General features: G+C 38.1%; 1 protein-coding gene across 1 annotated transcript; it reads right to left on the bottom strand.

The window, feature by feature from the left end:
- Positions 1-263: 263 nt before the first annotated feature.
- LOC120153256 (kanadaptin-like) lies at positions 264-12,659 on the bottom strand. The gene is given in 13 exon segments (XM_039165246.1): positions 264-352; positions 503-1,309; positions 1,651-1,892; positions 2,028-2,161; positions 2,272-2,385; positions 2,592-2,687; positions 2,982-3,128; positions 3,638-3,686; positions 11,094-11,149; positions 11,322-11,401; positions 12,043-12,128; positions 12,214-12,262; positions 12,265-12,659. Coding segments are annotated over 13 exon segments (2,187 nt in total). The 5' UTR covers positions 12,542-12,659; the 3' UTR covers positions 264-302.
- Positions 12,660-13,073: the final 414 nt, after the last annotated feature.

Raw genomic sequence — 13,073 nt, 5'->3', positions numbered from 1 at the left:
AGGCTCCCTTACAGAAATCGTTGATTAGATCGGGTCAATTTTTTTTTTTGAGCAGCGGGCAGGAGAAGATGTGCTATGGTTTGATCATGGCAGAACTTAAAGTACAAACTCAAATTAGATCTTTCTATTGAACAAACTCAAATTAGTTCTTCCATGGGAATCAAGATTTATCCAATTCAAGTGGTGAATCCGCTATGCTAGTCCCCACATGCGGAGGTGCCGTATCTTCAAAGCCATGAATGGCACACCACTTCTAAGACAGCGTTGCACCTCCAACTCAAACGATATAAGGACAAGCATAACTAGTACCCATATTGATCATTCAACTTAGTTCTCCCGTCACCAGATTGCCCTGCAAGGAACATAAATCTTTTAAATAAAAACACTACAATTCCTATGAATGGAATCAGGTTGCGATCCATTCATAAGTACACATTACAGATGCTACGGCTAAACCCAAATTTCTGGTTCACTGACACTAAGCAAAAACTAAAATGAATACCTTCAGGAGGAACCCATGTTTCATCAGGATTGCTATCAAGAAATGAAGGCTTCTCAGGTCCAAGCACTCGTTTCGGCATTTTCTCCTTAGATTGATTTCTGGCTAACAGATCAGGGGTTTTATGCAACTCCTCATCATCTGCATGGTACCCTCTAGTGTGCCTCAGTAACAGTGCCACAGCATTCTGCGCAATTTCTTCAGCACCTGTAGAGGATGCCGTAGATTGATCCGACGCTTTACCAGCATCTTCATGTTTCTCAACCTGTTTCTGTTTCCTTATAATCAGACCAGGGGCAGCAGTTTCAATTCCTGCCTCTTCAATCTGTGGATTGTCAACAATTCCAAGTACTTTCTTCCTATCTTTGTAGTCGACAAATTCATCAACTTTACTTGTATCTACTTCTATTACTTGATTTGACTCTTTAATCTCCTTGTTCTCAACAGCACCAAGCCACTGTGGCTTTGCATTGGTATGGATAGCCTTTTTCCCTTCGGATGTATCACTAACAAGATTCTCTTCTGGTTTCTTTGTTGATTCTGTAGAGACGTCTGCAACTCCCTCTTTCTGCATGGGAGAATTTACTGGTTCTGTAGATGTACTGATTTTTTTAGGTTCCTTTGGAGTCTGCTTCTGGACAACAGCTGCAGGAGGTTTAGACTTTTCGGGTGCTGGTACTTGTGCCTTCATATCCCTTTTCTTAGCAGCTTCTCCCATTGGATCCGCAATCTTCAACAGGTAGGAGATCCGCTCCAACTCAGTCTGAAGGGCAGAAAGTTCCTTCTCAAGTTGCACTGTCCTATCAAGCACTGATGGAGAAAGAATCAGCCTAGTTGGCTACACGCATTTCACTATTTACTCTCGGCTTCATTAGATTGCCAAGTAAAAGTTCTTCCTTTTTATATTATCCATGACTCGGTAGTTTATTCATTAATTGTTGGAAAACATTTTTGCTTTTGTATGCTAAGGCTTCTTTTTCTATTTTGCTTTCAAAGGAAAAAGTAGCAAAAGGTTCGATTAGAAGAAGCCTGAGAAATAAGTTAAAGGACAATGTTTAACTATTTCCACCATCAGCATTCTGCATATTTTATAAGCTTGAAGGAATATACACATACAGAGAGACACATATTGTAGTTTAAAAAGAACTCACCTAGATGGGATGAAAGCCCAGACATGTAAGCATCAAGTGCATCTCCAGCTTCAGTTTCTAAGGCAGTTTCTGATGCCATTTTATTCTTCTCACTCAACAGCAACTCTTTCTTGTCTTCAATTTCTTTTGTGATGGCCTCTCTCTTATCAAGAAGACTATCAGCGGTTTCAATAGACTGGGTTTCACCAACTATTTGCACAGTGGGTTTCTTCTTTGTCCGGTCATAGAAGTCATCATCATCACTGAAGAACCAAAAATCATTATGAGCATCAAATATTTATCTAGCTTCGTAAGTCAACTGAAGAACAAACCAGAGGCACGTCCTTCTGATATACTTAAAGAAGAGAAGAAAAATGAGAAAAACAAATGGCAATTACCTTTCAAGGTCCTCCTCCTCATCCTCTGGCCCTCCTTTTCGCTTACCGCGAGAAATCTTTCCAGCACGTGCACCTATGCTTTCACGGATACTGTCGTTTAGAGTCTCTTCCAAGCTTTCAAGCTCCTCCAGTATCTACCAAAGTTAAGATTTGTGTCAAAAATTTCTTCGACTTCTCTTCACAATCAAACCATATAATCCAACAGAAATGCACCAGACTCCTATCCACATAACTTTCAACATACCTGTGTCATCCTTTGTTCATTCCTAGCAATCTGAGTTTGCTGGCCTTGCGTCAACCCACCTTGTGCAATGTCTTTGGCTCGTATTGCATCTATCTCTTTCTTCATATGGGCAATCTATATCCAGAACAAGTTGCAATAATAATAATAATTGAAATAAATATATTGAAAAACACTAACACGGAATAGATCAAAAGTGACATCTCAAAGTTGAATCTAAAGATCTAGAAAAAAGTTTAGACAACTAAAACAAACACCTCAAATGTGGAAAAGAAATGTGTCGCTAAATTCAATTCATAAGAAGTCAAAGAAAAAGGGCTTGCCTTTTCAGTCCTTTTTATTATCTTATCACGGGTTTTCTCCTGCTTCTCTGTAAGCTGTCCTTTGTAGGTTTGCCAAGTCACTTCATCAGCATCATCCTAGATATCCAAATGACATTAATAAGTAGAAAATAAAATTAACAAAAATCATCTGTTAGTCTTACGTGAAAACAATAGGAAATTAAGGTATGAAATAAAAAATACGTGGCCATCAAGTGAAACTAGATAGCTGATGGAATGAAGTGGATCCTAAAGAAAAACACCTGTGCCATTGCAATCAGTCAAATTTTGGGAGAAAGAGTTCAAATATTTTCATAAAAGCATTGTTTTGATCACATATAATATAAACAAAAAACTACAGAAGCATTATGTTAGTTTCCAAGTAGTACAAACCTCATCTTCTTCAATAGCATCCTCTCCCATGCCCCATGAGATACCATCAGAAAGAGATGCTTCTGCTCTTGCTCGTCTAAGTGAAGCTTCCCGGTCAAACATCTCTTCTCGGATCTTAGCTTCTCTGATGACTTTCAAGTCTTTTTCCTATAACACAACAGCAATCAAACATAATAAAGACAATCTCATAAAGAACATACGAAGTACAAGTTTCATGACCAAAACAATAAAACACTGCTGCATTTCTTTCTAGTTCTTGCAATAGAAGAATAGACTAGAGCATAATGTTAAAGTAGGTTATAATCCAGAAACATATAACCAATAAAGCATTCCATCATAACATATCCCTGAAAGATGTCATGTAATATAATAATATGATAACTGAAAGGTTAATATAACAAATTGGCCCCAGTCAAATTAGGTGATAATTAAGTAAGCTCCTGAATGAAATGTTGTACCAGATTTCATAAAACAAAAACCAACATGTGATCACATTTGATGGCAAGATAAGAAACTGGAAATTCCAATAAAGAAAAGATTTGCAAACAAACAAAACACTTGAAAAAAAGTAATTCTATCTGTCAAACACTTCAACCCCAAAATTGAAATTAATATCAAATAAAAGAATAAATAACCAAAAGAGGCTGAAGTCTTACCGGTGGCATCAACTCAGATGGCCCTTGGAAAATATACAAGCGTGTTGAGCTACAAATAAAAATGAGAAAAAATCCATCAGAACCTGCTATGGCATCTTCCTTTTCCTTCCGTAAGTAAAACATGAAAATACTAACGCAAAATAAAAGTTCAGATCAATGAAGCACTAAAACGTTTAGAAATTTTAGAGCAAACTGAGACCCAAGTTACTAAACATAAAACCTACATAAACTTAAATGCATCATCTGCAAACTCCCTTCTACCCACCCACCCCTTCTATATTTGTGTGTCTACAAAAAAAAATAACTGATGAATTTACAAGTGAAGAAACTATGTCTTCTATATCAATTTTCCCACCATTATGTAGACCACAGTAAAGGGATAACCGCATAAGCCAGATAGTCCTTTAGAAGGGACAAGAGACAGATATGCACATCAGAATATGATGGGGGTAGGAAGAAAAACAGCATTAAAACAATGGAACTATGAATTAAATACGAATGGGAAAGGAGATGAAACTCAAGAAAACTTAGGGTTATGGAAAACCTCTAGTGTCTCTCTATTAGTTCAAAGATAATAATAAGTTATGTAGGCTGTAAAGTGTAAAGCCGACAACTTATTTATACGGTCTTGCTTTCTTGCAAGTAAAGTTTAAATCCTAAAACTAGATTTAAACCCTAAAGACAACTATCTAATAACCTAAAAGTACTTGATAGCCCTAGCCTTAGCCATCTATCATATGTCTAATAATTAATAAATATTATAAAATAAAACTGAAATAATCATTTTTTTATAAGAAAGGGAGGCCTCGTTAAAAAACCCCTTCATAACCGTCAAAACACTAAGGTATCTCGACAAACATTGGAAGGAGGATTACCAACCAAGAAAAAACAGTACAAAATGTCCATTACAACAACAACACCTTACAGCAGAAATAAACCTCCTAGAAAAACCAAAAACACAAGCTCACCCAATTCCTATCTGAGCTAATTCATCCGCCTCACAATTCACAACTCTATTCACATGCCTTACAATAACATTCCTATCTACTACCAAAGACCCAATTTCCTTCACAAACGAAATAAATAAAGCAGGACAAGAACCTGGAATCTTGATCCAATCTAAGGCTTTACTGCAATCACTCTCCAAAATAAGCCTTCCCCTTGTGCTCTAATTCGAATTCATGAAGAATAATAAACTGGCTTTGATAGCCAACAGTTCTGCCAAAATTAGAGGGCCCGACCCAACACTTTCAGAAAAGGTCCCCAACACCGTACATCTTCTTCCCTTAGTAAACCACCTATTCCCCCTTTAGTCCAAAACTTATCTATAGCCCATCAACATTTACCTTGAAGAAACCCCTAGGAGGAGGGTACCAAGACAACGAGCTAGCGAGGGGTTTATTACAACACACCCATGAATCAGCTAGAGCAGGATTACCCACAAGACAGTCGAAAAGAATTGGGACAGCAGGAAATTTCGCCAAGAACCAAGAAACCAGTATGTACCTTGTTAAAAACAACAGTTGTTGTCTAACTTCCTTAAAAATAATCTCATTTCTATACTTCCAGACTGACCATAAATAACCCATGGAATAAACAACCAAATTTTCGAGCGAGGCACCAGCAGCATCAAAACTGAAACTAGAGCAGCCAGTCTTTCTGGAACAGCAAAAGAAACATCTCACATCTTTAAAAAAATGGACCATAATTTCCAAAATACCAAGCAAGACAAACAAATGAGAAACCGTTTCTAGAGCCCAACCGCACAGGGGAAGAGATTTCCACGATCCCAGGGACTCTACGTTTCACCAGCTCAACTTTAACTCCTACCTTCATACGAAAAACCTGTCAGACAAAAACTTCCACCCAAAGAGGGGACACCCCAAGCCAAACAAGGTTTGACCAAGCCAGATCCACATTCTCTTTCTCATTTAATAATTTTAAACAAGATCTAACAGAATAAGCTCCTCCATTTCTTGTCCAAACAGAAGAATCTTCCAAAGAAACATCAACATAAAAATTGCAGAGAATATAATTTAATTCGAGCCAAAGCTCCAACTCCCAGTTTGCAAAGTTTCTCTTCACCTGGGTGTCCCAAAACCATCCTGACTGACTTTATTTTCTGAAATCAAAAATTCTTTCCCATTTGTTAATCGAGAGAACAAACATCCTTGGAAATCGGTCTTTTAAAGGCACACTCCCTACCCAAAATCATGCCAAAAGAGTATAGCATCCCTTTACCCACTTTTAAACGAAAATGATTTCCAAGACAATCCCCAAAATCATCCTCAGCCAAGCAACTTTTAACCACCCTTTCCAAATCCAAGAAGCATTAGAAAAATCCAATCTCTCGACTGAAATAGCCCTCGAATCCACATCGTTCTTGCAGCAAATCACTATTTTCCACCACGAATTAGATTTGCTTGCAAATCTCCACGACCATTTGCCTAAGAGCACTCTATTCAACAATTAAGATCAGTAATCCCTAAACCGCCTATATCCTTAAGCTTACAAACAGACGACCAGTTGACCCAATGGATCTTTCTCTTATCATTTGAACCTCCCCACAAAGAATTCGCCATATTCGAATTTAGCCTTGATAAGACACAAGATGACAACCTGAAAATAGACAAAAAATAAATAGGCAGTGAGCATAAAATTGATTTAATCAATACCACCCTCCCCACAAGAGAAAGGAAAGTTGCTTTCCAACACGAAAGCTTCTTATAGAACCTCTGAATAACCGGTTCCCAAAGAGCCACCGAACTCTTCCTTGCTCCAAGGGGTAGCCATAAATAATCTGACGGAAGAGAACCCACTGAACAACCAATCGAAACAGCCCACTCGTTCAAAACAGTAACATCCACATTAATACCAAAAATTCTACTTTTGGACAGGTTTAACTGTAACCCAGACATCAACTAAACAAGGAGAGAACCCTAAACACATTCTTTAATTCCCCACCCTCTGCATTACAGAAATTGATAAGGTCGTCAAAACTGTAAATGTAACAGTATAAAGGAATTATCCAAGTCGTCAATCTTGAAACCCTTAAAAAGCCCAACATTCACCGCCTTAGCCAGCATTAAACTCAAGACTTCTCCCACCAAATTGAATAGTAGCGGAGACGATGAAAACCTTGACGAAGACCTCTAGCAATCGAAAACTCCTCCGAATGAGACCCATTCACTAGAATAGAGATAGATGCCGAAGATATACAAGTTTTTTTTCCAAGAACACCACCTTTGTCTGAAACCCATATCTTCCATTATTTTCAACAAAAAAATCCAATTCACCGAATCATAAGCTCTTTTGAAGTCAACCTTAAAAACAATACTTTTTCGACCTTTCTTCTTCCAATAGTCGATTCCTTCGTTTGCAAACAGCGAACAATCCAATATTTGCCTTCCCGAAATAAAAACAAGCTGAGAAAGTCCTATTATCGAATCAATGCACACCCTTAACCTTCTAGACAGCACCTTGGACAAAATCTTATAGTCCTCCGACCAAACTGATAGGCCTATAGTCTTCCACACTAGCCGAATTTACCTTCTTGGGGATGAGGGTTATAAAAGAATGGTTAACCCCCTTTTCCCATTCTTTCCCCCTGAAAAAGTCTTTAAAAAACTTACAATATCATCTTTTAATTGAGACCAGAACTTCTTTAAAAACCCCATATTCAAGACATTTGGACCAGGGGCTTTATTGTCGTCGGTAGAGACAATAGCCTCCCACATCTCTTCCTCTGTAAACTGATTCTCTAAAAAAGAGCTTTGCGCCACAATTTAGAGAAATTCATGTCCATATCCTCCACCTCAATCGTTAGGGTTGAGCAACGAAACCGAGAAAACAGAAAAATTGACACGAACCGAGTAAAACGGTTCGGTTCAGTTCGGTTTGGCATTATACGGTTCGGTTTAAAGCCTCCATTCTTTTGATTCGGTTCGGGTTTTCCATATGGAACCCATTTGTTCCATATTAAACCGAATAGACAATTTTTTTAAAAAAATTTATAGTTTCAAGTGATTTTTTCATTGAAAACCCGAAAAACCGAACCGAACCGAAAAAACCGGTTTCGGTTTTTTAACCATTCGGTTTCGGTTTAAATATTGAAAAAACGTTTATTTCGGTTCGGTTCAATTTTTGGTAAAAAACCGAACCGAACCGAACCGAATACACCCTATCAATCGTATTATCCAGATTGTACACCTTTTTAAAAAATACCACACAAGCTTTTATTTTCCCAGGGTCCGAAATCAATCATCACCAACCTTCAAAGATTTGATAAAATTCAATCTCCCTATTCGCCACACACTGATGAAAAATCTAGAATTTCTATCACCCTCCAAAAACCACTTAACTCTAGAATTTTGAAACAAAATCTGCTCATCCTTCCTATATAACTTCCAAAGCTCCTTTCTAGCCTTAGCAACATCTTCGATTGTAAATGTGGAGGACCCCTGCTGTATAGCCATTTCCATATCATGGATGGAACGTTCCATGTCAGAAATTAAGCCAGGCAGATCAAGGTGCCTATTTTTTAACCACTTTTTTATAGTTGCTTTAGACCCCTTTAAAACACTGAAAATTCCTTTTTTTCCTACCTCCTTTTTGAAGCTCCTTCAGTTCGTTCCATCATTTCTTTAAAACCGTCTTCATCTATCAGATAGTTTAATAGTCTAAAAGGCTTAGGTCCCCAATCTACCCCGCTCTAGGAAAATGGCGTTATGATATGAAATGGATCTCGGCAATTAAGACCGTCTAACCTTCGGAAAGGCTAATAGAAACCGAGGATCAACCAGAAACCTATCCAGCCTAACAAAGGTCGAAGACTCCCTATTATTGCTCCAAGTAAAACTACCTCCAGCCAAGGAAGATCGTTCAGATTAGCTTGATGAATAAACTCACTGAACACTCATTGAAACCCATTCTGAGGACCACCCAATTTCTTCTTTTGATAGATACGCATTAAAGTCACCCCCAACAGACGGTCCATACACATTAATAAGACAAATCAGACCTGAAAACCCGTTTAGATTGACAATAATAGCCATAAACCTAATGTGTAAATATTTAGAGTGCAGATTAAACACCTCCTCATCGCACAATGTGACTAAACCTCCCACTGCCCCTTCTGAAGGAGACCAGACGCAACCCCGCAACAGATTTCCTTCGAGCCTTCTAACAAGAACGGGTTTCACCGAATCCACTTTCGATTCTTGAATAAATAAGAAATATGGCTTCTTTTCCAATATCAAATTCTTCGCCGCTCTTGACTTCTTCCTTCCAAGACCCCTTATGTTCCACGGTATTATAGCTAACTTTGACATTATAAATTAAATAAAAAGATACCTATTCACTCGGGGCCTTCATTCTCTTACCCAATACCTTTCACTTTCTCTTTAGCAGTAACTTTTTTAACCAAGGCTTTTTTCCCTCCCCAAAAGGTGATACCCAATAAATTGCTAGCATTCCAAAGAGCATTCGCCCCGTCCTTCTCCTCTGACCTACGTAGGGAAGCACGAGAGGAAGACTGGTCTTCATCACCCACGACATTTTTCCTCTGGATCTTCAATATACCCCTCCTAAGAATCTGCTATCTTTCTTTCCTTCTGAAACACAACTCCCTGCGTTGCGCCTATGATTGAGTTAGAAGGAGAAAACTTAGAAGAAATCTTCTTCTGAGAAATTGTGTTGATCTCTTCCAAGCCTTTAGTTTCCTCTGAAAATGGCCCAGACACACTGCGATTACCCTCCCTCCTTCTAGGTGGTTTTAAAGAGCTATGCCTCCTCGTCAGCTCAATTTGAGAATCTCTTTTCCCATGTTGGTCCAAACCATTCTGATCAGGCCCATCATCTAAACTAGCATAATTACCCGGCCCAAAGGCATTAATGGCCCTCTTTCCCCCCCACCGCACGAACCGTTAATTCATCCCTCGACAAAATCTGTTGCATGGAGGCTACGTAATCATTGTGTTCTTCCCTCGATTCTCCCTCTCCCTATCTCGATCCCCTGAAACATTGATCTCGCTGACATTCCTCCGCTGCCACCTGTCAGATTATCCTAGAGCCAAGACTCCACCCTCTCTTGAGACGATCCTACTGACTGATGAGCTTCCCTACCTTCATGCCTAGTGAAGTCTTCGGTTTGAAAAGAATCCGATGAGCCTCCTTCCGATTCATCCTCCGATTCCTCCTCTATTTCTCTCATGTTCAATTCGGGAAAATAATTCTCCACCGTTTAAACTTTGATCTTGATCACATAAGACCTTCCATTAGTATTAATTGTCACCGACGATGGAATATCAAAGGGACTAGCCACACGAAGGAGAAGCTGAGCTACCTGAAAATCCTTCTTCTGAAGCATCTCCTCCTTTATATCTACCATTGATTCCTACCTTTCAGCCAAACTTCTAAAAATCACTTCAACAATTCAGAGGAACTCCCATCAATGAAATCGAACAAAAAGCTAACGGAACATACCCGTCTACCGAAATCAAAACTGGCCAGTCAAACCACACTTTTAGATCTTCAATTCTTTCCTCCAAAGCTTTCCTTCTTTCTTCTAACAACGAAAACACAATAATACAAGCATTCTTTGAATAACCCCATCTGGCCACTTTCGCATCAAAACCATCATTAACAATAGCTTCCTGAATGAACTCCATATCATACGCATTTTGAGAATACCTGTTTATGACTTCTTGATCCAATCTCTCTCTTCTAAGGGTATTAAAACATTCAAACTACTCTTTACATTCCCAACTCCCCCATATTCTTACCTTGACGATCCACCAGTGAACTTCTAACACCCGTCAGAGAATCCCTATAAAATCTTCCATCATGAAACCTGTTGAACAACGCCTCTCTAACTTCCATATTCTTGACCTACCATCAGCACAAAATCGAGCCTTTCTTCAACTGGGACTTCTGATATTTTGCCACCTCTACTGAAATCTTTCTCCCATCAATCGTCGTTATTCGTCTTCTGAATAGCATTCAGCAGATCCTACTGACTTTCGAAATGAACAAAAGCGAAAGTGAAGTTTATGTACCTCGGTCTTCTGTTCACAAAGGGAATAAACACCCTGCAAACCTTCCCATGATGCTTAAAGCGTTCCCACAAAGATCTAGAAACTCTTCTACTAAGGTTATCGATGAAGGCCGACCAGATCATTCCAGTGGGGAATGAACTGTCTCCTCTCTCATTTTCAACGACATGATTTTATAAATAATCAAATATTATAAACAGATAAAGCTACTGTCTCAGAATGTATATCCTCAATCAAATTTTGGCTCTACAACTGATATCACATATATCCATCGGATAACAGTAAAATGGGTAAAATGGGTAAGGAAAATCAAAAGGAGAATCAAACAAACAAATGGCATTAAAAGAAAATTGGAGAAATAAAGCTATGAGCAAATAAAGACGGGCAAGCAAAAGTCTACTTACTGGCCAAATCGAATGACATCACCCACACGTAAGTCCACATAAGTCCTTTTAGTCACCTAAGATGGGGAAAAACTCAGCATGATATCACAAGCACAAGACATAAAGATAGGCCTCTAAACACAAAGTTCCTACTACAAAGCAGAAAGTTGACCTTCTAAACGTGTTACTATCTTAGCAGAAAATCCAATGGAAAAAATGTTACAATATAATAAAGTTGGACAGTAATACCTGATTTTTATTGACAGAAGTTCCATGCGTGCTGCCAAGATCATAAAGATAGGCCTCGCCACTACTCCTAAACTGAAGCACTAGTAAAGAGAAATGACAATTAAAAGTAACAAAAGGAAAACCATTAACTTTAGCAGTCCTCAAATTTAATATTTGTGCATAAACCATAGATATTTGAAATGAAACAAACAGTCTAATATAGCATTTACAAGGATAAAAAAGAGAAGAAGAAAAAAGGTTTACAACATGTAGCATAAAAACACCATCTTGTACAAGTGAGTAAATTGGAAACCAGAAAATGCACTTATCATGGAATCTATGACAACTCTAGCTTCTAGAGGGTACAGAGTTGGTCATTTTAGAGAAATTTGATTAATCATTTCACAACAATATCACAACTCACAAGCCAAAGATGCTATTCATTTCAGTCAATTTAATCTGGTTTTATTATAAAGTAGAAACTATAAACAGCAGACAAAAGACTTCAACTCAGAAAAGCTATATTGCATGAGATGCAGAAAGATTAACATTTTGCTGGCCAGTGAAAGGACTAAAATAGGATAAGGTTTGATAGCCTTCACAATGAATTTTAAATATGTAACTCCACGTAACCATAACCTTAATGATCTGAACTTAATAAGGAGGAAACCCAAAAAAAATCTTGCTCCTTTTATTTGGAATCCACTCATTTTTCCATTTTAACAACGCAAAAAAGATTTACCAGCATGAAACCGCGAAATAGTGGGATGTTCAAGCACAAAATCACAGATATCAACACGCCCAAACATATAAGCTCCCTTCTCATACCTACACAAACAAATTTCACAAATCTTCAACATCCCCCCCAAAATAAACAATAAGAATGAAGGATTAAAAGGGTGAAAACAGTTACACTTTAAATTGGTCAACGATGCAGCCATCTTTAAGCATCTCGAGGAAGAATGGTAACAAGGAGGTCCACTCCACTGAGGGATTGTGTAAGGCACAGGTGATTGCTTTAAATTCAATGGCCTTTCAATTGAATTTGGTTCCGTATTTGAGTTTGACTGTTTGTCTTCGTCTTGGGGATTTTGCAGGTTAGGGTTTATGGGAGGAGATGGTGGCGGAGGACCCATCGAGGTTTTGGCTGTATTGGGTTCGGATACTTCTTCGGCTACCGGTTCGGGTTCGGTGGAGCGATTAGGATTCCGGGGAGGCGGTGGACCCATCGTGACAGTCATGGTTGAGGGAAAGATAGACGAAAGGAGAGGAGTTGCAGAAGTTTGAGTAAGGCGGCACAGCGAGCAATGTTAAGGCGGATCTATGAATGGGTTACGGGTCGAAGTATTAAGACCAAACCAAAAATGACAGGGTCGGTTTTGGTGGTCTTGTATTGTATATACTTATTTCTAAAACGTGTGTAATTAAAAATTAAAATTATTTTATAATCGAGGACATGTATGTCGACATGATTTTAGTTAGGGTAAATTACGTGTTTAATACATAATTATTACTTTTGATTTGTTTGAGTACTGAAATTTTTTATTTTTTCAAAATCATATCTAACATTTAGTTTTTGTTTCATTTAGTACCTCAACGTTAAAAACTTAACGGCTGATTTGCAAGTGATACTTTTTATAGCTAAATTGCATCATTCAATTATCTTTTCACTCTTATTTTTTATCATTAAAGTTTATTTTTTTAATTTAATTACTTAACTTTCAAATTACTCTTAATTTAATCACTCTCACTTTCAAATTAATTTTTATTTTC

Source organism: Hibiscus syriacus, unplaced genomic scaffold (genome assembly GCF_006381635.1).
Source record: "Hibiscus syriacus cultivar Baekdansim isolate YM2019G1 unplaced genomic scaffold, ASM638163v2 tig00111099_pilon, whole genome shotgun sequence".
NCBI lineage: Eukaryota > Viridiplantae > Streptophyta > Magnoliopsida > Malvales > Malvaceae > Hibiscus > Hibiscus syriacus.
Note: the sequence above shows the minus strand (reverse complement) of the source record. Positions and strands in the feature narration are given on the sequence as shown.